The sequence below is a fragment of the Chelmon rostratus genome, chromosome 11 (assembly GCF_017976325.1).
Source record: "Chelmon rostratus isolate fCheRos1 chromosome 11, fCheRos1.pri, whole genome shotgun sequence".
Classification (NCBI taxonomy): domain Eukaryota; kingdom Metazoa; phylum Chordata; class Actinopteri; order Chaetodontiformes; family Chaetodontidae; genus Chelmon; species Chelmon rostratus.
In genome coordinates this window covers 13077263-13102287 of record NC_055668.1, presented here as the reverse complement: position 1 = coordinate 13102287, position 25025 = coordinate 13077263, and the positions used below count along the sequence as shown (strand labels likewise).

The 25025-nt window shown below is 44.2% G+C and overlaps 1 protein-coding gene across 6 annotated transcripts in view; it reads right to left on the bottom strand.

Moving 5' to 3' along the window:
- Nucleotides 1–25025, bottom strand: part of LOC121613631 (Kv channel-interacting protein 2-like) — an 85588-nt gene that overhangs the window by 19170 nt on the left and 41393 nt on the right. The window contains exon 3 of one of the 6 annotated variants that reach the window (XM_041947145.1): nt 16120–16125. The exons of 4 other annotated variants lie outside the window; for them this stretch is intronic. In XM_041947145.1, the coding sequence (XP_041803079.1) occupies nt 16120–16125 (6 nt within the window). Of the gene's footprint in view, nt 1–475; nt 582–16119; nt 16126–25025 lie in introns of those variants that run through there. One more of the 6 variants, XM_041947146.1, reaches the window with a different exon arrangement.

Below are 25025 nucleotides of genomic sequence, written 5' to 3'. Positions count from 1 at the left end.
TGTTGATCTGTGATCTGCAGCGACGAAAATGAGCCTCTTGGTACAGCTCCATGCAAAGGCTACAGGCTAATGAGTGTACTGAGAGCAGGGCTGACATTCCCTCAGTGAGACAAGTGCCTCCACACAGCACTCAGACCCACTCTGTCCATAGTGTTATCGATTAAAGGGTAAAAGCACACACCCCAGGGGCAGAGGGAGGCCTCACACACAGCTAAAGTTACTCTTATGCTTGTGTGTGTGAGAGAGAGAAAAGGAGAGAGAGGGAGGGAGTGTTGCATGGCCCACTGTTGCACTAGTAACCCAAACCCTGAGACAGGACTGCAGCCCAATCAGGACCAGAGGGAATGGGCACTGCAGATGAAAGCATCAGCTCATGCTCACACCCACACCACCTTTAAAATCTGTGAACGCGCTTTTTTTCCCTTGCCACGACCGTCGCGTCATTAAACCAATAAATGTCAGAGAAATCCATTACCTTCCCCTCCAACGGGCTCAAACATCCCAAACTGCTCCAGGACTTTGATGAAGAGACCCATGACCACCAGCACAGCAATCATCTCCAAGCCATCCAGACTCAACATCTTGGGAGACCGCAGTCTGTCATCGCCCGGCGCTGCTCCACCGAGCCAGGTCGTGGCGGGCCGGGCCGAGTCCGGCCACCAGCGCGAGACCCGTACTGCTGCTCCCGACCTGAGCAGTTGCGTCCAACTTTAGCCCGGCAGCGTCGTCGACTTGCTCACTTTTATCCACTACGATCCAATCGAACCTGAGACTGATGGTTAAAAAAAAATCCCCCTCTTATCTCCTGGAGGAGGCCATGCTGCTGGAGCTACAGGCTGCAACACAGAGCTCCAGACTGTCACAACACCTGGGCTAAAGTTTACGTTTTCTTTTTTCCCCCCTTTTCTTCTCCTGTCTCCTTTTTCTCCCAGGCCTTCGTCGAGTGATGGAAACTTGGGATGTGCTGCGCCTGCTAGTCCTTTGGCAGAGGTTGTCAGGAAGTGTGTGTGTGTGTGTGTGTGTGTGTGTGTTGTGAGGGGAAAAGAGGGAGTGAGTGAGGGAGAGGCGGCAGATAAAGAGAGGGGGAGAGGATGAGTGGGAGATGGCATAGAAAATGAGAGAGAGGGAGAAAGCCTAACCGAGAGAGAGAGTGTGCCAGACACACACACACACACACACACACACACACAAACATACACAGTGAGACAGAGATTGTTTGGGGTGGGGAGGGGTGAAAGAGTTGAGGTATGCCCTCCCCCTCCAGTGACATTACCTCCATTGATTTGCCTAATGTGGTTTCCTAGGTAACTGGAAGACAGCGTTTAAAGCCAGATTTAACTAATGGAAAGGAAATATATTTATGTTCATCTGAATTCCAGCTCCCTCTCAGACGCGCAATTTTGCTGTTCGGAGACTGTTGCATCTGTTTTGCAGCCCGCGTGCCTGCCGGCCGACGCAATGTCTCATTAACTTTTTAAATGAATCGCTATCAGAGCCCGATGTGCAGACGACGTTTGGCTTCGGTGCAGAAAAGGTGATAGGATTAATAGGAGCTAAATGCAGTAATGTACATACATACAGATACATACAGTAGCTGCTGATGCTGGTGTTATTGTGCCTGACACACTGGTGAATGTGACTCAATAGCTACAGCTGAAGCAGGTGAGGACAATCTGGGAATAACACTCAAGCAGCGCTGTTACTTGACTTGAATATCACTTGTATTGAAAGCACAGAGCCGATCGCTCATACTGAATTTACTGGTGCGGTGGACTGTGGTGATCATCCAGCTGTTGAAAGAAAACTTTTGGCCTGTGTTGCTCGATATTATGTTTGCCTCTGTAGTTGTCTAGTGAGATTTTTTTTTTTTATCATATAGCAGACACAAAGTGCAGCATTAAAAGCAGCATACAATTGCTGGTTACTAACGAAGAGCTAACCACCATAATGAATTTGAGACGACCTCTGGATGAGACTAAAGACCTGGGTAATGATTGGCTTTGCCGTCTTACACATTAGAAAACCCTAAAATAGTGAACAGTCAATAGTGAATGATTTTGCGATCACAATGAGAAAACGACACCTTGCGGTAGCAGCTAAGTGGCGGATTACGCAGTCATTCTTGCCTTTTCACACACCGTTGAGGTCAGCTCTTGATTGAAAATCTGTTTCATTAAGGGACTGTGGGAAAATTTAGTGCCGTAGTTCTGCTTAATGTTATGAAGTAGATGATAGTTGTAACGGTCCTGATGATGCACTTCTTGCTATAGATAAAATCAAATCACCAAAAAGATCCATATTTTTGTTTTGGTACTATTAGCAATTCATTATGATGATGAAAATGACGCCGAACACAGAGACCATATTGTTGGCTTCTACATATGGCAAAATGCAACCAGTATGACCAGTTGCACACAAAAAAGTCATCTTTGTGATGTCACTATATTATGTATTTCCTATACATTAAATCTCACATGGGAAGACTGAAGTATGGCAACATGGGATAAGAAAGAAAAGTCAAACTAACTTCCGCTTAGCAACTTATTTTTGTACAGTCCCTAACACAAAGTTCACCTTCACATCCAAGGAGACACTGTGTGAGTTGGTCATTTTCTGTGTCATACATGGTTAATATGGTCTGTCAGTCATCAGGTGAGGTCGGGATACTTAAAGCATGGACAGGATTCGGTGCAGGCTGCTTCTCTTAGCCACCATCTGATATTCCGCCCCTCTCATCGCGAGTCCCAGTGAGGGTATCGCTTCACCTTTTGCTGCAAAAATAACAGAACTGGAAAAAGGTGTGATGTTCCCGCTTTGTCTTATTCCCCCCACTGTGTATCCCTTCCTGCCTCTTTCTTCGGAGAGAGGAAAGGTTTGGAGACAGCAGGGGTTTGACAAATGTGCTGTGTCTGCATCCACTTCTGCCGCTGTTTCTCTCTGTTGACATTCCTGCTTCTGCATTTTCAGCCGGGCTGTGCGGCAGCATGCCTCATTACGGAGACATCTGTCACATAAACAGCATCACAGAGGAGCCGTGTGGGCAACCTTAATGTCTGCTCACACGCATGCACACAAACACACGAGTCAGACAAGGTGACGGGGAACCTAATCTCACGCGATGCCACTCTGCTCATATACGGTGGGAAGGCAAACAGACACGAAGCCAGAGCAGACCCATTTCTCCTCACTCTGTGGCAGTAATGCATACCGGCTGTATTGAAGCTGAGCTCCGATTGCAGACATGGCAAATGTAAACAAAGAAATACTGAGCCACACACACATACACACACACACTCATGAGACAGAGACAGGGAGAGAACAAGAAATCTGAGCCTGACTTGTTGGTTAAAAATGATTTCTCTGCCCGGTTATTTATTGAAGAGTTGTCATTTGAGGGGAGACAGGGGGAGGAAGGAAAGAGGAGGCGAGGCAGCTTGTTGCATGAGACATGGTGGCAGGGGAGAGTAATGAGAAGTAAGAGAAGACAGACAGAAACAGAACATGAAGGAACAAAAGAAGGACAAACTGAAGAGCCTGAGCCACTAAGGTCAGATCCCTCTGTGTGGCGATCTGCAAAGAGGCATCTATTCTTTATTACCCTCCAGCATCTCCCCCCTCCTGGAGGATTTTTCACCTCATTCTGGCTGTCACCATGGAAAATTGGACCTGCAGATGTGTCCTCTGCTCATTCGCTATTCTCCTCCCCTACTTTCTCCTCTATTCTTTATTTAATTTACACAAACAACAGGCACATATTTACGCTTCTTTAAGGGTCAAGGTTGGCAAGACTTACTCTGTATGACTCGTCATATTGTCTCAATCTGAAAGTTCAATCTTGTTCAAAAACTCAATGCAACAGGTGTGTTTACTGAGCGACTCTGAGCTCTCCAGCAATAATTGAGAGCAAATAACCTTCTGACAAATCCTCTGTGCAGGTACAACTAATAAACAGGCATAGTATCACTTCCACCTTTGTTCCATCTACAGGGCCACAGGACATTATTGCTTCCAGACAGTGGTGCATTACAGCCTCCACAGTGCAGCAGGATGCAGTGCTGATGTGTACAAATACAACATTTGTTCAATGCTTCTAATTCATCTGGATGGTCTTCTTAACTGGACACTTTATGTGTTCTGTTGCTTAATGTTTGACTTAAAAAAAAAGGAGAGAAAAAAGAAACAGAAAGAAAATTTTTGATTCTAGCATGCTCTGAAAATATTCTTTCAGTACTTTCTGTCGCTCTTAGCTAGCATACAAAGCAGAGGATAGTTTTTTTTTTAGTAAAGGGAGGGCAGTTAGAGGGCCTTCGTTTCTTACCTCAGATTTATATTTTATTTCAGCTTTTCCTTGTGAATTGTATTACACAGCAAGAGATGAAATAGCTACATCAAAAGTCTGACTTTCGTATGTTCACACGGGGGCATTTATTCAAAAAACACATCCATCGCATTAATCATTGAATGTTATTTCTAGCAAGGTACACATCTTTCTACTGCATCACAACAGAAAGCAGAGAAGAAGTTATAATATAATGCAGCATCAGGTTATATTATTTTGAAATATTACTGGGAAGGCGATTTTAAGTCAAAGGGAGGGTCTGTTGTTAAAAACAATGAGGACATTTAGTGCTTCTCCCGAAACACATAACTTTCACACAGTCCCTTAAATATAAAGTGCCTGAGGTTGCTCTCTTGACTCTAATGCCTGTGTGCCCTATAAGAAAATCAGAGTCACTCAACTCTAACACAAAACACAAATTACCCGACTTCCTCCCTCTCTCTCTCCTCTCAGGCTCCTATCGATTTTTCCAAATTTCTTCTGCTGCTAAATATACTGTAAGAGATGCTCTGAGACGTGAGCACTGAAGGGAAGCTGGTCAATTGATAGGTGCTAAACTGTGAAGGGCTGATATTTGTGCCGATGGGTTCATGGGCTTTATGATAAACTGAAGTGAATGGCTTTATTGACTTGTGTTTGTATAAGTCAAACTTCAGGCCTCAGGGGGAGGTTATGAATCGGCGATGTGACACAGCTTTATCAGCAACCTGAAGTAGCAGAGAAAAGGATTTATGACAGATCTCAAGCCTGCAGTGTTTTCATCTTGCAGTACATAAAAATACATTTTACCACAGTGATGAAGGTTGAAACTACATGACAGTTAAGCTGCTACGGCCGCGTCTTGCTGTATCGATCCTCGCATGCTATATTCTCTAATCCACAGAACATGCTAATTAGAGAACATGACTATCGATCTCTGCTTCAATAAGGCTTGACCGGCCATTCTTAAGAGACAGCAACTCACAAATACACACACACACACACACACACACACACACACACACATTGCAAATGCCGTCTGAGAACAGAAAAAAGCTCAAGAAACTTGCCATGATCACTGAATTCACCCTCACACTCTAGTTTCACCTCAAGGGCTCGAATGCACGTACAGAACATGTTTGAAATCAGTAACAAGGTGGAAGTCCCTCAGTTTCCATGAATCACTGTGAGCTGAGCCGCACTGACGATCAATTCAGACATAATACAACCCGACGGGGGAGACGGTTTGACTGGAAAACTTGAGGAGGTGATGTTTTCTGAAATCCTGGGCAAGCTAGACTGGGACATCTAGTGGGCACAAGGAGCAAAGATCAGAGACGCTGCAGGTCCAAGTAAGAGACTGTGTATTGATTTAAATAATCTGCATACAGACTGATGGACATGGACACACACACACACGCATACAAACAATTACACACATAACAAAAGGATATCTAACTTAAATATAAAAAATACAAAAAAAAAAATGCTGCTTTGAGAAAGTGCCACTCACCTTTCCTCTTAAACAGCCAGAAAGACAGAGGGAATACTGACATGAGGACGAGTGCATAAAAGCCTCTAATGCCGTCCTCAGAGCCACTCAGGATGGCCACAGAGTTAAAAAACGACATGCCCAAAACAGGTGAGGGATCAGGGTCACCGCTCAGCATGTGTGTGTTACATGAACGCTGTATTCAGAGATTATCAGAGGCGCCGGCGGGTTTCCCCTCCTTCTGTGGGCGGAATCACACACATAATTGTTTGTGTCTTTACTTTACTTTAGTATTTCCATTTTCTGTTACTTTACACTTCTAGTCCATTAAAATACAGAGCATATATTGCACTTTTTACTTCACTACTTGATACCTTTAGTTATTTGCATGTGTAATAATACACAACAATATAATACAATAAGTGTATACGATAATAACAAATATAGACTTTATTGATCCCTTGTGGAAATTCACAAGCACACATTAATAAATCAGCAACCATACATCGACAGGAATAAACATTATTCTGAAATGGGCTATTCTGCATAATGAGTACTTTTACTTTTTGTACTTTCCAATGCTAATACCAATGTACTTTTACTTATGGGACTTTTACTTGTAACAGAGTATTTCTACGCAGTGGTATTGTTACTTGAGTAAAAGATCTGAGTACTTCATCCATGGATATACGCCTAAACACACAATCAAACACGTCTCATCATGCGCCACCTGTTTTGATAAGGCATGTGTTGTTTTCCCCACATGATCTAGCTGCTATTGTAAAGGCAGCCTACAATCAACTAACGACTAAGCTGGTCTGAATGAGGCCCTTTATGTCATTCACTCATGTGCCGTTTGTGTTCCGACAGTATGTCTTATAAACTGGCGTTGTTGCATTAGATGCTATTATGCTCCACAACCAGACACAATACAAGTGGAACAGTGACATGGGTGGGCCAGCACAGCATACAAACAATATGCAGCTACAGTGAACAGCAACACAGCTGTTAGGAGATACAGGGATAAGATAGTAGGAAATTTCCAATTTTCAACTCCAAGTACAGGCGAGTACAAAAGCAGCCTTGTATGCAGGGTTCGAAACAAACAATGTATTATTTATACCAAGAATCCAATGCAGATTGAGTGAACTTTGAATTTCACAGTGCCAGCAAGCAGGTGCTGGATGGCTGGAATCCGACTGGGAGAGAAGAAAGAGAATAGGAAAGAAGGTTTGTGAGGGAAGACACACAGACCAACAGAGTGCAAGAGAGGAAAGAGAATTACAAAATAATACAGGAGTGAGTCTGAATTGCAGAAAGAAAAACAAAAGGTGAGGGTGCAGGAGAAAGGCTTCGACTACAGAGAGGAATCACAAAATGGAAATGTACTAATGAGGAGATGCTCACCAGAGCCACTGGACGTTCAGGTGCAACTTCAATCAGCCTCCACTAGAGGTCAGTGTAGATTAAAGTATTTACATATATTTCAAAGTATTATTTCATACACATATACACCTGCTCTGCCTCTGCTTTCTCTTTCTCACACACACACACACACACACACACACACACACACACACACACACACACACACACACACACAGACACACACAGTTCACAAGAAGACTTAAATGTGCAGTCTTTTTTTTCTCCTTTTTTTTCATGTGACTTTCAAATGTTCTTTACATATCCACTAAACTAATAACAGGACGCAGCACTGTGGTGCCAAGTCTGTAGCATTACCTCATCAGCAGTAAGTCCTCAGCTGACCCTTTAAGAGAGCAGCATATCCAGCCTGGCATGCAGCCAGGCGCTCTGGTGGAGGTAATAAGTGAAGAGTCACAAGTTCAACTTCCATCACAGGTACAACGCCACCTGTAAAAAGACCTCAAGTAAAATACCAGCTGCTGCTAAATGTCTGACTCCACACTGTGAAATGTACGTACAACTCCTAATAACAGAACAGGCAACATCATCCTGGAAACCAACTGCTAGGGATGGCTAGGGTGGCCCGTGATTTCTTTTTTACACATTAGTTTGTTGTGCAGATGATCTTTTGTTAACAAGCCACTTCTACTCCACTGAGGTCGCTTCCATTTCTGGAACTAACTCCTCCACTGCGGAGCCGCAGGAAGCTGTAGTAACTTTCACTTCCAGCCAGGCTTGTTGTTGCTGTGTGCAACAAACTGGAATATTGGCATTATATTAATATTACTAGCAATATTATCATGAATTATATGGCACAGCACATCCCTGCCAAATGCCAACCAAGTCCATTATTTATCATTCTGACTGACTCATGCCAGTCTAGTAAAGGACAAATGCTGTCGCTTGGCCCACCTGTCTCTGTGGACAACAGGACAATGACAACAAGCACGTGGAGCAGCCGCTATGCTGATTCAGCAGTTAATCAAAAGGCACAAAATGATCCAACCCATACCAAAGGACAAATCTGCCCATGCTGCACACACAAAACCCTGCAAAGTCACAGAGGGTGGACAGCACGCTGCCGATGAACGTTTGAGCACACAATGACACACAATGAAGACAAGTATCAGGAATCTATACCAACAGATAGGGTTTGAGCATGAGCCAATATGTGCAAACAATCGTTTAAATTGGGGAATGAGACATAACGCAGATAACTGAGAGATGTACAGAAAGACTGGGGGTGATATCAAAATGGCTAATTCAATTTTAATTATCAGGGGGCTAAATGTAGAGGAGAGGAGAGGAGAGGAGAGGAGAGGAGAAGAGACAGGAGAGGAGAGGAGAGGAGAAGAGACAGGAGAGGAGAGGAGAGGAGAGGAGAGGAGAGGAGAGGAGAGGAGAGGAGACAGGAAAGGAAAGGAGATGAGAGGAGACAGGAAACGAGAAGAGAAGAGAAGAGAAGAGAAGAGAGAGGAGAGGAGAGGAGAGGAGAGGAGAGGAGACAGGAAAGGAAAGGAGACAGGAAACAAGAGGAGAAGAGAAGAGAAGAGAAGAGAAGAGAAGAGAAGAGAAGAGAAGAGAAGAGGAGAGGAGAGGAGAGGAGAGGAGACGAGAGGAGAGGAGACGAGAGAGGAAAGGAAAAGAGAGGAGAGGAGAGCAGAGGAGACAGGAAACGAGAGGAGAGGAGAGGAGAGGAGACAGGAAAGGAGTGAAAGCTGTGATTGTCTCTGATAGCCAGGCAGAGTCAAATGCTCTATTGTGGTAAACCTGTCAACTGTCACCAAAGAGAGCGAGCGAGCGAGAAATGGACTGACAGAGGGAGAAAGAGAGAGAGGCTGTCGCCATGGACACAACACAATTCCCCACAAAGCCGCACACACACCTTCCCCATCTATTTCCACTCAACTCCATGTATAATAAAACAACACAGGCAGGCATTCCCATTTCATCTGTACTATTGTGGCCAGTATTGATCCAGCATATGGTAACACACATTCAAACGCAGCGCGCATGCTTCATCACACACAGTTAAGTTTCTGCGCTGCTGTCTCTCTGATATTACCAGACCTCGTGGACGCGACAAACCTCATTACCATGGCCGTGCAGGCTATGGCACTCATTAGTATTCTCCAGAGCAGGCACACAAACACACACGTGCAAATACATGCACGCACGCGGAGAGGGGTTATTTCATAGAGGAGTTGCATGCGCCTCCCAGAGGATAATAGCGTCTAATTCTTCTCCTGCTTTTCTCCCGTCTTTAAAGCAAACAAACTGTACAACATTTGTCTGAGGACGTTTCTATTTCTGAGGCTGGATAAATCAATCCTTGCCTGCAGGAATACGATCTCTCATAATCACGATTAACGATTGTTTTCTAGTTTTCTCATAATGTATACTCCGCTCTTGTGACCTATCAGCTGCCCTTTGTGTGCCTGTCTCTAGCCAATAAAAATGTGAGTTTTTGCTGGTTTCCTCCAGGCTTAAACTGTTGGTTCATCCAAATTACATGAAATACGTTTTCCTGCAGTAACATCTAGCCATGCAGAGGAACGCAGGTGAGTGGGATCCTGTTTGTGGTGACCGAAGCATTGAAAAATGCCATTTGAACATTTTTCAAAGCGGCATGACCTTCTATAAACAATATCTCTACTAATGTGAAAAATCCACATACCTGGTTGTAAACAGTTTTCACTGGAGCTACTTTCTGCTGAAGAAATACCGTTGACAGCGAGCTTTGTGGACTAACAAGGACACTGATTCTGTTACATGTTGAATTTTTAAAGCGGCTGTCAATGCTGTGAGCACACCGACCAAAATTACAGCCACATCCATGGTACGTGTAAGTGAAGGCAGAGATAAACGTCTCAAAACCTCGGCAAATACAACAAAAGCAGGGCCCAAAATCACTCCCCCGCTCACTCATTCACTACCACCTGTTTACAGTGACAGACACTAAAATAAAGCAGTAAATTGAGATTTCATACATTTATAAATCACCATAATAGTGCCTCATGACACTAGAGTCACCTGTCACCTGCCTGTAAAATCCAGTGCACGGCATTGGGATTGTTGGCAGGCTGTAGCGTACACTCTGCTGACACTCAACTCAAATGGTAGTCCATAAATACAGTGGACTGTACAGTAAATAGTCATGCACTTAGAGACACCTAAGTCTCTTACATGCGTGTCGTTATGTGAGAGGCTGAAAAACAGCTAATGGAGGTTGAGTGAACCTTAATCACAACCATCAAAACACACAGCGAGTAAGAAAGTGCCGGATTCCTGGAAAACTGCTATGGAGAGAACAGACACACACACACACACACACACACACACACACACACACACACACCTGATAAAATTGCTTTAAAGTGTAATGTGCACCTTTCTCACACAGGCAGGCAGGAACACAGGTCATGACGTGTCACACAGGGCGGAGTGGGCCTCCACAGCTATAAATAGCCCTGAGAGGAATCAAATTTGTAGAGCCGGAGGTGGGAACTGATGAGATCACACATACCCATATGCGTGCGTGTTTGTGTGTGTGTGAGTGTGAGAGAGAGCGAGAGCATACACACATGCATACACACACACACACACACACACACACACACACACACACACACAGAAGACAAATGGAAATTGAGTCAGACTGACATCATGCAGACTTGGAGACAGACAAGCAAGCTGACAAAACAGCGGGGAGGCAGCAGAACAGAGAATGAGACCAGACTGAAAACACTTGGGCTGAGAGGAGGGTGTGCCGTGACATCGAGGCGACTACCTGGACGACACACTGTGGTGGAGCAAAGGGATGCTGTTATGATGGTGGAACTGGGGGGAACTGGGGCGGGCGTGGCTCAGGAGGTAGACAGATACTCATACAAACTAGTTGTTGAAATAATGACATAATCACATACTGTTTGATGATTTTATCCTTCATGTAGCAAAAAAGCCACTAACTGCTCCGTTTAGCCCTTTCTGTGCCCTGATGTTGTTTCATATCTACAAAGCAAATAATGAACTTTTATCCGCTGCACTGAAGCGGTTCCTATAAGAAACACAAGCACGTTATGAGTAAAAGCTTTGAGGATTTCTAAACATTTGAAGAAGCCTTTGCAGATTATCTTTCACAACAAACAAAAATCTGAATAATCACTTTCTACCAAAAAAGTAAACTCATTACAAAGACATTTTTTGAATAAATTCCCTTTTGGTAGAAGAGTGAAAGGTGTTGTGCAGCCTTCAGTTGGAAACAAATCAAATAAGGTGTAAATGTCTGTATGTGTGTGTGTGTGTGTGCACTGTATGTGATGGAAGTGGTACAAAGTCTGTGAATGCCTCGTTATATGTTGAACTCTCTGTTACACATATCACTCTCAATGGTGACACACAGACAGCCAGCCAGAGGCATGGTTACACACACACACACACACACACACACACAAACACGTTGGTAGAGCACACACACTGACTGACAGACATCAAGTCGATGCAGAGCAGAAAGATGACAGACGAGTGTCACTCGAGAAATTGACAAGCAAGTGACACATTTACTGTAACAGAAAGAAGAGAGAATCGCTGTCAGTTGAGAGCGGTGGTGATGAAGTCTCTCAGCAGGGCACGATGTATTTATTCATCTACGCAGTTATTTATTTAATACCTTTATAGTTTTGAATTATATTTGGTACCTTTGTTTATCCAAGAAAAGTCAAGGTTGCTTGAATTGCAGCTTTGTAACCATCATGAACATCTTTACATATATATTAATGACTGAATAAACCCTTTAAGGAAGAGAAAAGAGACATGCAAGAGTTTAGGTTTGAAATGTTTGTGTAGAACAAGCAGAAAATCTTATTTAAAGGCTCATCCTGAAATGTATACTATTCTCATCTCTTTTTAGCTTAGTCACTTTCTTTCCCCTGGTTTGGGTTTCCTCCTTTTCTCTCTTCATGTATCACCCATTCTTCCCTACGACCCTCACCTCCATCTACCTCCCCTTCGCTTCCTCTCTCTCACTCTCTCTGCTGCTCCCTCTCTGTCATGTTGACTAGAGGTCAGCAGCACGGTCTCTCAAGGTCGTGCCTGTCCGAGGTCTGGCGTCCTCACGCCTGGACGGCTGAGTGGAACAGACAGCTCCGTCCCAGCTGGGGACCGTCAGACTTTTAGTGGCTCTGACCACCGGCCTCCCTGGCGGATAGCGCCGATGTGCATCCTTTCTTTGTTCCCATCCACTGCTGTCCATTACAAAGAGTGTGGCATGGAGAGAAAGGCACCGGGGTGAAAATAAAGGAGCGAGCAGGAAGAGGGATGGAATAAATATCAAACGTTCCTTTGAATGATTCCATGAGGCTAACAGGCAGTGATGGCCTGGAAATGTGGGTCAGCTTGTGGATTGAAGTGTGGTTTGTTCTTGGTGAGAAAAGACATGAACCAACAAGGACAAAACAGCTGATTATTAATGGAAAACCATGTCTTAATCTCACTGATGTGTCAGATGCTTCAGGCTACCTGCTCCGTCTTCTTCTTCATCTTTGATGGATGAGGTCATCACTGGCTCATATTCACCTCTTTTGATCATGAATTCAATACTTAACATTACAGAGTGTTGATGTTCTGCAGATTAATCAATAACGAAATGAATCATTTAGATGGCAGCTCAGGTATTTTAACTTAAAGAAATATTCTGCTTCCTGCTTTTGTTCACTGAACCTGACCCCAGCTCAGACCTGACCTCTCTGCCGACTTACACCTGTGCCTGCTGTCCATTCTGTACCTGCCTGCAAGCCTACATACACCTTCACTCTGGCAATAAATCACTGAGCCGATCCTGTCTGCCCGCTTCATCTGCATTTGGGTCCTTCCCCTGCTGATTCACACTCACCCGCTGTGACCGAAAAGTAATTATTCTAGCTTGTTTCTTCACTATTTTTAGTATATTATCACATACCAGACCAAACAAACAAATCGGAGCATTACTCCCATTAGCCCTTTGTCATCACTCTAATCAATATTTATTTATTACACCAGAGCCAGACTCCTTTCCTGGGGCAGAGTGTGGGGAAATTCAGATATATAATGTGAACATATCTTTATACCACAAGAAAACATGAATTAATACCTTGGACATAACTAGTTGCACAATCATACTTTCATTAATTTATGCATGGTACATGAAAGAATGAGACAGCTGTTCAGGTACCGACAATGATCTGTCTGCTATCACAGGACGAGCTATAAGATGCTCTTTTATGTTCACCCGCAAGAATGAAGCTTGCATTGAAAGTAAAGAGTGAGGTGTACACACTGTGCTCACATTCATACAGCAGCGGGAATGTAACTGATCCCCGAGGCATTTAATAGCTATAGTTAGCTTCGATTTATTCACTGCTCTGATAGCTATAGTTAGCAGTAAATTTATCCACCTGCCAAGGGAACTAGTCAACGAAGGATGGAAAATACACTTTCATTGAGTTACTTAGCCTTTAATGACTGAGGGGCTGGCTGGAAAGAGCTGATTAGAAAATTAATTATTTATCAAAATACTACTAAAATTTCCCCTGAAAACTGAAAAATTGAGGACTAGTCATTAAGGTGTAAATTGAATGTTCTGAATTTCAAATCAGGGCTATAAGTCTTTATGTATGAGTGCGTGTGTATGTGGGGAGGCTTCTCGCTGCATGTATGTACAGTATGTGCTGGTCTGGTTCAATGTGTGTATGTGTGGGTGTTTGTGTGCCTGCGTGAGCGAGGGTGTATTCATGTGTTTCTGACATTGATTGATGTTTCAGACTAAAGACCAGTTAATTGGGAAGGCTTGTTGACTGGACTGTTGTTGTCCAGTTGGGGACAAAAGCAGTGTCCCAAATTGGAACACACCTGATATTTGGGTCAGTAGTTGTTGAGAAGTCTGCAGGAAATTAATGCAAGTCTATGTAATCAACCCAAAAGCAGACCGAAGTCAAAGTGTGTGTGTGTGTGTGTGTGTGCGTGTGCTTGCATGTGTGCATGCATGGGTGGGTGCGTGTGCGTGTGTGTGGTGGGGTCTCTTGCACATTGGAAGTGAGTATGTGTACAAATATGTGTGCAACATGTGCATTTGGAGCACTGTTATCATTTTAGCCACATTTACATATTGATCAACACATTAACTGTATGCATTAGACTTTTGCATACTTAGCACATCCTGTATGTTAATGCATTCTTATTTCTGTAGTGCCCCTGTGAGCTTGATATACATTATAATGGATACTTTGATAATGCAATGGATGTGACAGCCTGTTAACTACAAAAACTGCAAACTCAGCAAGTTGAGTACGGAGGACACAATGTAACTGTTTAACATATGGAAACTTTCCATTAGGACAGATAAGTTGAAGGTTAAAAGGAACGGATGGAGGACGAGTACCTCGTGAGTGATGCTGTATTTCAGCACCACGGACAGAGACACAGAGAGAAAGAGACATTGAACAGTCTATTGTTGACAAAGTAAGACTAATGATCTGTCAAGGGTCACGTCCTGTGTCTTCATATTCATTTTCCACACACCTCTACTTCTCACAACACCTAAAATGCTCCTAAACTGTGGCAAAACTGCTCCAAAGTGCCGTCTGCTCTCCGGCATCTGAAAAAAAAACTCCTCTTCTTTTTACAGCCTAACCCTAACAACAACAGGGCTTAACTTGACCACACGATTACGTGTCTCTGAGAACTGAGGCCGTACTGACTGACTGTAAAACTGGGCCTCTGTGGAGAGGCGAAAGCAGTCGCAGCTTTACCACAACATGTGAGATGTTTTGCTGCTACTGACACAGTGACGAGCAGCCGACTGCTGCTCTGCTGTATGTCCACACAAAGGCCCACTAAACTTTTTTTAATGGTAAACAAAAAGTTCATCTGCTTATCAAGTAAGAACACTAAAACAAGTGTAAACGTTTCTAAAAAGCTGTTTTTCTGATCTGTGCTGAATGAACAACTTGTGAAATCAGCCACATCCTCTCTTGAAGTACAAAGTTTGTATATTTTTGCCTCAATAGCTAATTAAAATAGCAAATTTTATAGTCTTCTTTGAATGCCTGCGTCAGTTTAAGCTAAAATTGCAGTCAAATACTCTTTTAACGCATGAATTTGAGATTGAAGTGATAGAGCCAGAAAAATAAGACGAATTATTAAGGAAAGTTGTGTTCGGATGACGTTTGCGTGGAAGACGAACCTGTCCTGATGAAACCTGTGAGCGAGGTCGTGTATATATTCTGTTGTTGTAACATCAGAGCCATACATTCACACATTAGAAAGCACCCGTTCTGGGTGAATTCATCATCCCCTTCTTGTCATAAAAAGGCTTCTACTGAGCGAGAGACAATCAAAAAACTAAACGTTTTTCCTTCGGTTTCTCCTCTTCCTCTCTGCACATTGTATTGAATTTCTCTCTCCACCAGTCACACCTAGTTTTGCCCCTTCCAACCCCCACACTCAGACTGCTACTAATAGGGGTTTATTTTTAGCGCATGTGAGGTGTGTGTGTATACACATGATGGATGAAGGTGATGTTTCACAGCTCTCACGTAGAGGGGGAAGAAAGGTGAGGGAGGGGTGGATGGAGGTGAGGGGAGCAGAGGTTGAAAGGGCGGGGCGGGTCAAGAGGACGCAAGCTGCGAAAGCCGCTGCTGTACAGACAGTGTGGAGCTGAAGGGTGTCGGGCTGCGCGAGAGAGAAGGCTTCCACCTGATATCCTCCCTGGAACTGCAAACTGACCCACAAGCAGCTGGAGATCAACAGGCCGCTTTGCACCAGATGATAGCGTTCTTCTTCAGGGGGCTGAGGGATGGCAGGAACAGCCTGATGCACTGTACCACCCAATTAGAATACAGCGCACACTGGCCTTAGCTTTGGGCGAAAACTGAAATTTAATCAGTTTCTAGCTCCTTGTCTTTCCCTCAGCATCTCTTGAGAGAGAGCTGGTCAGAGGTGAGAAGCCTGTAGCCCGCTTTAAATCATGCTGGAAGTGGATATAAGAATCAAAAAGCGCGGATAGCACACTGATATAGACAGCAGAGCACCTGTCGGGGCAGAGCGAGCTGGAGCACTGACTCAATCAGCTTGAGACGCAGCGAAATGTGAACAGCATGGAGCAGATTAGGGCTAAAACAGTGGGACGGGTGCCAAAGAAAGCAACGGATAAGAAAGCAAACAGCAGATACACAGAGGGATTATTCAGCATACAAAGAGTGCACAAATAACTACAAACCAACTGTCGCTTTTCCTTTTATAACTTGATCTGGAATGCCACTGCATGTGTGTAAAATTGGCGGCATGTGGGAAACAGGATTTTTTTATATATAGATCTTCAATCTTTTTTTTCCCCCAGCACAGGGTTTGACCTTGAACTTCCGCGAGGAGTGTATTTTTAGGCCACCTTTTTATCTCGACTGCGAACGCACGAGTCACGAGGTGTCAACAACAGACAGAAACAGAGGCGAGTAATCAGCGCGAGCGAGACAATTTAACCGAGAATCTTCACATGTCTGGCGACGAAGAGAGCGCGTTCTTAAAATGGATGTGAGCGCTCAGACGTGATAGGATGTGGCCTTTTTCTTTCTTTATCCATCCATCCCCCTCCTGTCTTCTCACTTTGTTGCTTTCCATCGTTCCCTTCCCTCACTTTTAAGATCTTTTTTTTTTTTCTCCAGTCGTGTCACACAACAGATTACCGAATGACAAAACAGTTGTCACAACTTGGCGCTGCTGCCAGGAAAATCTCAAACGAAGCGGAACAAAATCTTGTAAACGAATCTGAATATATCTCTCTGCTCCTGCCCTGCGTGCCGTGTCTACCCGAACCCGAGGCATCAGCACTGCTTCCTGCTGGGTTTTCATATTGCCTACTGTGCATTGATATGAGACAAGAGAGTGTCTCCTCATCACAACATGATAAAGCGCACAAGCAGGGGACATTAGCTGGGAGTAAGTCATCCTTATGGTAATGAACAATTCCCATCGGAATGTACCATTACCACACACTGTGATACGGCTTAGTGTCCTCCATGCTCACACAAACGCATGCAGGCACAGTAACCCCTCCAAGCCACTGCAGGCAGCCCATGTTTTATTCATCAAGCTTAAAATTTACGTTAATGCCAATTTTCGTCAAAAGGGGAGGAAAGTGATGGACGGGTGCATAATGGCGTTTGTCAGAAGGGACGAGGATCAGGGCACAGAGGTGACGCTGTTAAACTTGCTGGAGATCAGGTCAGGGGAGGATACGTGCGGGACCTCCTCACCTCAGCTGCATGATGCATCGTTCCTCCAAGTTTAATCAGAGGGAGGCCAAGAGTGGAGCAGTTGCAGCTGTTTAAAGTTGGAGCCAGTCGGTGCACAGGGAACACCTGGACTGCACACCAAATAAGAGCTTTAGAGGTTTTCGTAATAAAGTTACAAAATGTAATGGCAGCACTGTCTCGTACTCACAAATACACAGATAGCTCAGCATCTCTATGCTGGAGGCCAAGGCTCAAGCCAAATATGTTTTATTCATCGATGAAAGGTTGATAACAAAATCTCTTTGGTCATGGTCATGAGTGTGTGCAGCAAAAAGAACCAGCTTCAAGGTACTCCAGTCCCTCTGTGTGTGTGTATGTATGTGTCAATCTGAGTGTGTTTTTCTATGTGTATATACCCCCGCTAGAGTGGAAGTGTACATGTCCGTGCAACAGAGAGGAGAAGCAGCACAGGAGGGAAGCAATCAGAGGTTATTAATTAGACAGTACGAAGTTCTAACGGCCTCTTGAGGAAGACTAAAAGCCAGTTTCATTTAGAAAAGTGTCAAAGCCCCTAACAAATGACTCCTGCTCTGACGAAGGAAATGAATGTGACTGTTTCTTGGTGCCCATATGTGTTTTCTGCGGGACGATACGTAGGTGCAGTGGTGGAGAGAAGCTAGTAAAGGATGAATACATGATCTGTTTCACCTGAGGAGAAAGACATCATTATATCATATCGGATTAATTAGATTATACTATGACCAGCATGTGTTGCTGCTCATTACACAGCAAGACATTAATCTTCAGACATGAAATATTGATTCATCACATCAATTACAAGCTAAAGCAATTCACGAGCCAAAACAACGTGTTTGTGCACAATTACGGTGGAGTAAAGTTGTTGGGGCACAAAGTGTTGCTCATTAATTTGATTGGAAAAAAAAAAATCAAGCACACTTTGTGTCTGTTACATCAACGCTCATTTGTTATTGAGCAAAAACAAAACCAGGATAAATCCAGCAGTCAGTGCCACGTGCACCTGTAAACATGTTTAAACGAGGCAGAGGACAAACTGGGCTGTTAGGAATTGCGTTTACTGATAAGCCAGTGGAAACGGGGCAGTTTGTCACATGAAGGTCACATTCAGGTGTGTCAGCAACAGACCAAAAGGCCTTTTTCATTTCATTCTCCATCATGAGGAGATCATGTGTTATAAGTACAAACAAAGTGAATTAGACAAATTTTTAAGTTATCTGAAAGCATAAAAAATTGGACATATTACCCTGGTCATGTGATGTGAACAGGTTAGCTGACAGTTAAAGCCCCTACACACACATGGTTCCTCCAAACAGCTGTTATCACTGATGGTGCATTACCTAAGATCCTGATCAGGCCTCTTCTCAGGACTGTTCAGGCTGTTTAGACTGTTTGTGATTGACATCTGTCTAACTTTCCTATACGCTTTCTTGAACTTCCTACAACAAATTGCGGAACAAATTACATTCTTATCATAATTTTATGCTCATTCCACAAAACTGTGGAAGACCAGGCTCCACTCACGGCTGCTTTCTAGTCTCCTTTACATACTGCATGTGATGCCATAATGACAGTATGGCGAGTATGTGGCGCTGATGGGGACAGGAGGGGCTGCTGGAGAGGGCACAGAAAGAAGGCGGAGGCCTGTGCTGTCCAGCTTGGACAGTTTATGCTAGATAGCAGCGCAGCTAAAGGACAGATCAATAAGGCTCACAGAGATTCCATACAGCCGAAACAATAACATCTACACCTCGAGATAGTGTCATGCAACAGGGTGAAGAGGAAAGGGAAGATGGTGTGAGTGCAGTTGGTGTGTGTGAACTGGTATATTTAATGTATGCCTTTGTGTGTGTGTGTGTGTGTGTGTGTGTGTGTGTGTGTGTGTGTGTGTGTGTGTGTGTCGGCAAACAAGTTGAGCAGTATTTAATGCATCTTAATTGCTTTAAACAGAGCCAGTCCCACTATTAGGTAAATCGACACAAAGCTCTAGGGCAGAGAAGGAGAAGAGGACACACACACGCACACAAGCACACACACACACACACACACACACACACAGCATGGCCTTGTTTCCCCTACAGAGGCTAATGAAACAAACTAATTAGTGGGCAAAGTAGGGGCAAGAAGGAGGGTGGCTACAAATGACTGTCATCAGTAATGCATACACACACAGAGACACTAAGAAGCTATGACCAGGCATAATCGGCTCCAAACCATTGTGTAGGTTTACGGTGGGATGGGCAGGGGGTTGTGATTATAGTTAGAACTGATAGAGCTAATTATAAACACAAACACACTGTGTGGCATCAAGGCTCAACAGGGGTATAAATCAAGAAAAAACTGTCTTTCAAACATAATCGACTGACTTTATCCAATGAGGTGTAATAAAAACACTGATTAACCCAGGGCTTTCTTAATGTCATGCATCCTTTTCAGTATAGGTTAAATGACAGTTCCTACGCAGTTTAACGGCAGAGTAAATTCTGTCTCTCCGTGCCTGCCTTAAATGGCACGTCCCTCAACGCCTCGCCTCAGCCAAAAATGCCACAATGCCCAAATACCAAACTCTGAATGGCCCTGATGAAATCCCTGTGCAGCACGGCCATTATACAGTTCAGCCCTCACTAGCTCCCATCGCACTGAAGCAGACATCTTTCTCTTTCTTTCTCTCCACTGTCGGAACAGACACACAGGAGCCAGTAGTCATGGTAACTCCATTATGAGTAAACTTAAGGATGTGGATGTGCAGACACACACACACGCAATGTTTTTAATAAATACTTCATGGATGGGAGCTGGTGAAGGGGCTTTGAGACACTGCAGCTAGTTAGCTGTCTGAACAGTGAGCAGCAAGCAAAATGTCAAACTCCATGATGTACCAATGTTTGTATTTCCCTATCAGACTTTTTAGGTGTATGTGTGTGTGTGTGTCTGGGTATGTACCCTGCAGATGTCCAGGACATAAATTATTGCAATTATTCCAATGCTTTCATGCATTTTAATAGGTGCAAATTAGCTCAATCAAAGTCAGTTCATTAGCCTGTCACTGATATATTGAAAAAAATGTTATCTATGCTTGATGAAACTATACAATCCAAAGTCTGACTATGTGAGTGTGTACAAGGGTTTTAGTGAGGCAGGGTTACTCTGTCTTTTTCTTATTGTCAACAAATCCCATGAAAATAGTCCAACTTCTCGACGCTGTCCGTGGCACCAAATCCACTGGGATTTGAAAATACATACACATCCATTCAGTACATAGACTCCTTTTTTGAAAAAGCTCCAAAATGTGTTTTAACGCTGTTTTAAAAGCCGGGCAAACATTACTCCAACAGGAACAAATCGTCCATGTGTCGCATTTGGTTGAGTATTTATCTGCATACACCAGCAGCAGCAGGACGGTGTATACAGGACTGCCTCAAAATAAATCACAGTGCCCATGTTTACTGTAAGGAAGGAGCATGTCACCCAGTGCTACAGTTTTTATGTTTTTAGTAGTTTGTGGTCTGCATTGGGTTTTGACACACTGACGTTACAGGATTTAGTCATTGTTGCTTTTGCCTTTTTCATGGGATTTGCTGACACTAATAAAAAAATATAGACTATTACCAGCCTTGTCCATTTATTAAGGGCAATTAACATCAATTTTTAAAGTATTTAATTAGCACGTTGCAGTATTTTAGAAAAATATATTTCAGTGTAGAAAGTTTGAGCTTTAAAGGCTTTAGCGCTGACGTTTTATTGCATTAATGTGGTAATTTCTCACACACTTGCTTCCTGAGAGAAAATCTTAATGACTGAGTTAGGAATCATACCCAGTGCTATTGTTTTGGTCAAGACACAACCAAACGTGTGTGTGTGTGTGTGTGTGTGTAAGAGGCTCCCCATGCATGTCCCCTCGCTTCTCTCAGAGCACGACCACAAAAACTGTGCAGACGTCAAAATCTGAAGAGATAACGAGGAGAAAAGCCGAGGTGGAGATGAGCGGCGCCGATGTCAAATTAGCATTCACACACTGCTCTATTGACAAGGTCATCTAAACACTGCTTTATCTCCACCTTCTAGGATCAACTGCTGCGATTCAATAGAACCACCCTACTTTGTTGTGTCTTCCCCCAAGGCAATGTGTGCTGCTGCTCAATATCACTCACAGGAGCAAAAAAAAAGGAGAAGAAGAGGAAAAGGAAAATGGGTGTTAAGCTTAGCAGCAGGCTGTCAATAGGCAACTATAGAGGGTGTTTCTGGAAAAGGACACTTTATTCAGCCAACACTCAGCTCAGTAGCACAAAGAGTGAGAGGACATAAAAGAAATAAGACGCTCTAAGTAACGAGAAAAGATTCTGATGGAGCTCATACTATTCTAATCCCAGCACACAGTTTAGCATCATAACATTGTGTGTGCTTGTACAGGCAGGGCTAGAGAGGAGGATAGGGTGAGTTGATGTCATACTGGGAGCTGGCTGAAGGGCTGGATAAAAGGCTGGGTGTGTGTGTGTCTCTCCCCCACTGAGAGACTCTCAATGGAGGTGGAACGCCACATGCTTCCAGAGGGCAATCTGTTTGACTGCTAGAGAAAGATCAGGAGGACGAGGAGGACGGTGCTGTGAAGGGAGGAGAGGAGGGGAGTCAAGAGGCAGGTAGAAAGAGGGAAAGAGTGAGTTCATTCAGCCCCAACAGCTTCCACTCACTGTGCATACTGATCACTGATTCTATTATTATGCATAGGAACTGAGCAAAGTGGAGAAAAGAACACATGCCCGCAAGCATGCTGCACGTACACATATACACAGCACATGTTAACAGACATTATGCCGAGGATAATGAATCTGTAGGCTGTTTGATGTCCTGTTCTGGTCTCTCTGTCTGGAGATGAAACAGAACACTCATACGTACTGTATACAAACACACACACACACACACACACACACACACACACACACACACACACACACACACACACACACACATGCAAACCCTCCAAGTCCACTCACGCTCTTTGAAAAATGATGCTTTCTTTAGAAATCTCTGCAAACCAGGAGTGCATCTGCTCTGCCATCATCCAGGTAGAAAAACAAACTGAGCCGCGGACACGGGACACTGAACTGATGGAGCAGGAACACAAACCCTCAGCAAAGATCAGAAACCAGGTCTTTGAGGTGAACACCTCTGAATACATTCAAAAAAAAAGAGAGACCTCTCCACTGAAGACCACCTCCACCTAGCTTCACGAAAAAGAAGCAAACCTCCAGGGTGTGCAAGCGGAAGTTTTGGGTGCCTACCTTGAGTGAGCGTTCCCATGAGAAAGTGGTAGAAATAGCGAGCCACCTTGGTGAGCTGCCTCTTGCACCTTTTCCTGCACTGGCTCATCTTGGTGCAGCTGTGCTGGAGGTGGAGGTGATGATAGAGATGGTGGTGGTTGTCGGCTGGTCTGCCGGGGGACGCGAGCTCTCAAGGTAGGAGGGGAGGAACAGAGCACTATGAGTGTGTGTGTGTGTGTGTGTAGGTGTGTGTGTATGGAAGTCTGATTACCGCTGCCTCTCTTCTCCTCCTCACTCACCCCTTCTCTGTCGTCCTCCCCCCCGTCTCTCCGCTCTTCTCTCCACCTGTAGGGCGCTGGCTGTCAATCAGCCAGCAGCGCTCTGACCCCTCCCCCTCACGTTCTGAGAAGCCCCATTCCAGCCCCTCATTGGCTGGGAGTGGAGCGTGGAGGAAAATTACGGAGCGGCGCACATGTGAGAGTGTGTGTGTGTGTGTGTGTGTGTGTGTGTGAGCAGTATACTACGAGGAGGCTGGCTTGAGTGGCAGGTGGTGGTTTTTCTCGAGCTGCGCGCTCCTCACATGTTGTTGATGTTGTTTTTTCTATTTTTCCCCCACTCGTGGCAAAGACGACGGCTTCTGAGAGCGCGTGTGCATCTGTGCGTGTTCGAGCCAGCAGGAGGTTGCGTAAAGTGACAGAGGAAACAAACCAAACCCATTAATTAGCATCACACACCGTCCTCTGCTGTCTGTCAGTCTGTCTTTCGCCTGCTCATTAATGGCATTCATAACGCAGAGGGGAAAAGGACGGAGAGGAGGTGGGGAGACGGAGCAAAAATGAAAAGTGAAGAGACGGACAGGGAGGTGGAGATGGGGCAAAAAGCGGGAATGCATAATTAATCTCTTTCCCTCTCTGTCTCCAGTGTGGTCAAATTTAAAGAAAAAGCTTGGTAGGAGAAAGAGGCTGCTGGACAAATACGAGCCCGCACCAGCAGCTGATGAACGGATTAGTATCAGCCAGCAGAGAGGAAGAGAGAGGAGGAGCTTCTAAATCATGTGGCGCTGAGAAAAGAAAGGTATTTATGTAAAGTCTTCATCCTTGCCAGCAGAGTCACTTGACAAGGAAACACACTCACCTCATTTCCCCTGTTGACACATTTTATTGTTTTTTCCCTCTACAACTCCCACATTACCCTACTAAACTGCTGCCACTCCACCTTTATCCCCTCTCTTCCTCCCCGATGCTAAATTAAAAGTGATCACCGTTACCATAGCAACCCCAGACTCCATGGATTTTTCTGGTAGCCTGAGTGGCACACACACACACACACACACACACACACACACACTTCGATACACGCACACACACCTGTCTGTTCTTTAGGTCAGAGCAAAAATCAATCAGACGTCAGGCAGATGCTCCCTCTAACCGCTGTTGTTCTCTCCTCCTGCAGACGCCGCGCTCTCGCTCTCATTTAGAAGTCGCAGAGAGGGGTCAAAGTACGTCTGAGCGTTTGACGGCGAGCCGCTCTGGACGCTTCGGAGTCGAAGAGACGCTGCCAGACACGGTAAACAGTCCTGACATAACCGAGTCACACAGAGGGCCTTGATAGTTGGATTCTGAGCTAAGGGACTTAAGAACATGTGGGAGAGCAGATGGGAAAGACTTTCATCTGTATTAAAGATCATATAAGGATTACTGACTAATTATTAACTTTGACTAATGGCCTCTCGCTTCAGGGGTCTCTAATCATTCAGGTCCGGATTAACGCCCTTATTTTTATTTTTCAGCAGGTCTTCGAGGGGACAATTCTTTTGTTTTTAATCATGTGGTGTGTAGCACACACACGATGGACACACAAGAACAAGCGTTTCTGATACAACAGCTAAGACACAGTCACATAATAATGTGGTGGTTTTGGCTGTTTCTCTACAGACAAAGATTAAACAGACAAAAAAAACCCAAAATAAATTCAACTGAGGTATGTGAGAGGTTTCATCAGTAACTTGTCAGACATGTTAGCGTGTTTCTATATCAACAATGGATCACATGACCACTTGTATGAGAAAGGGGTTGTCATAGTGGTGAATTATCAGTTTTAGTATCATTACAAAAACGAATATATTATTATAATTACAATGGTTCTACACTTCAACATCACATCAAACAAAAACAAGTAAATCAAAATGAGTTTATTATAATTTGGCACCATTAACTGGAACCAAATGA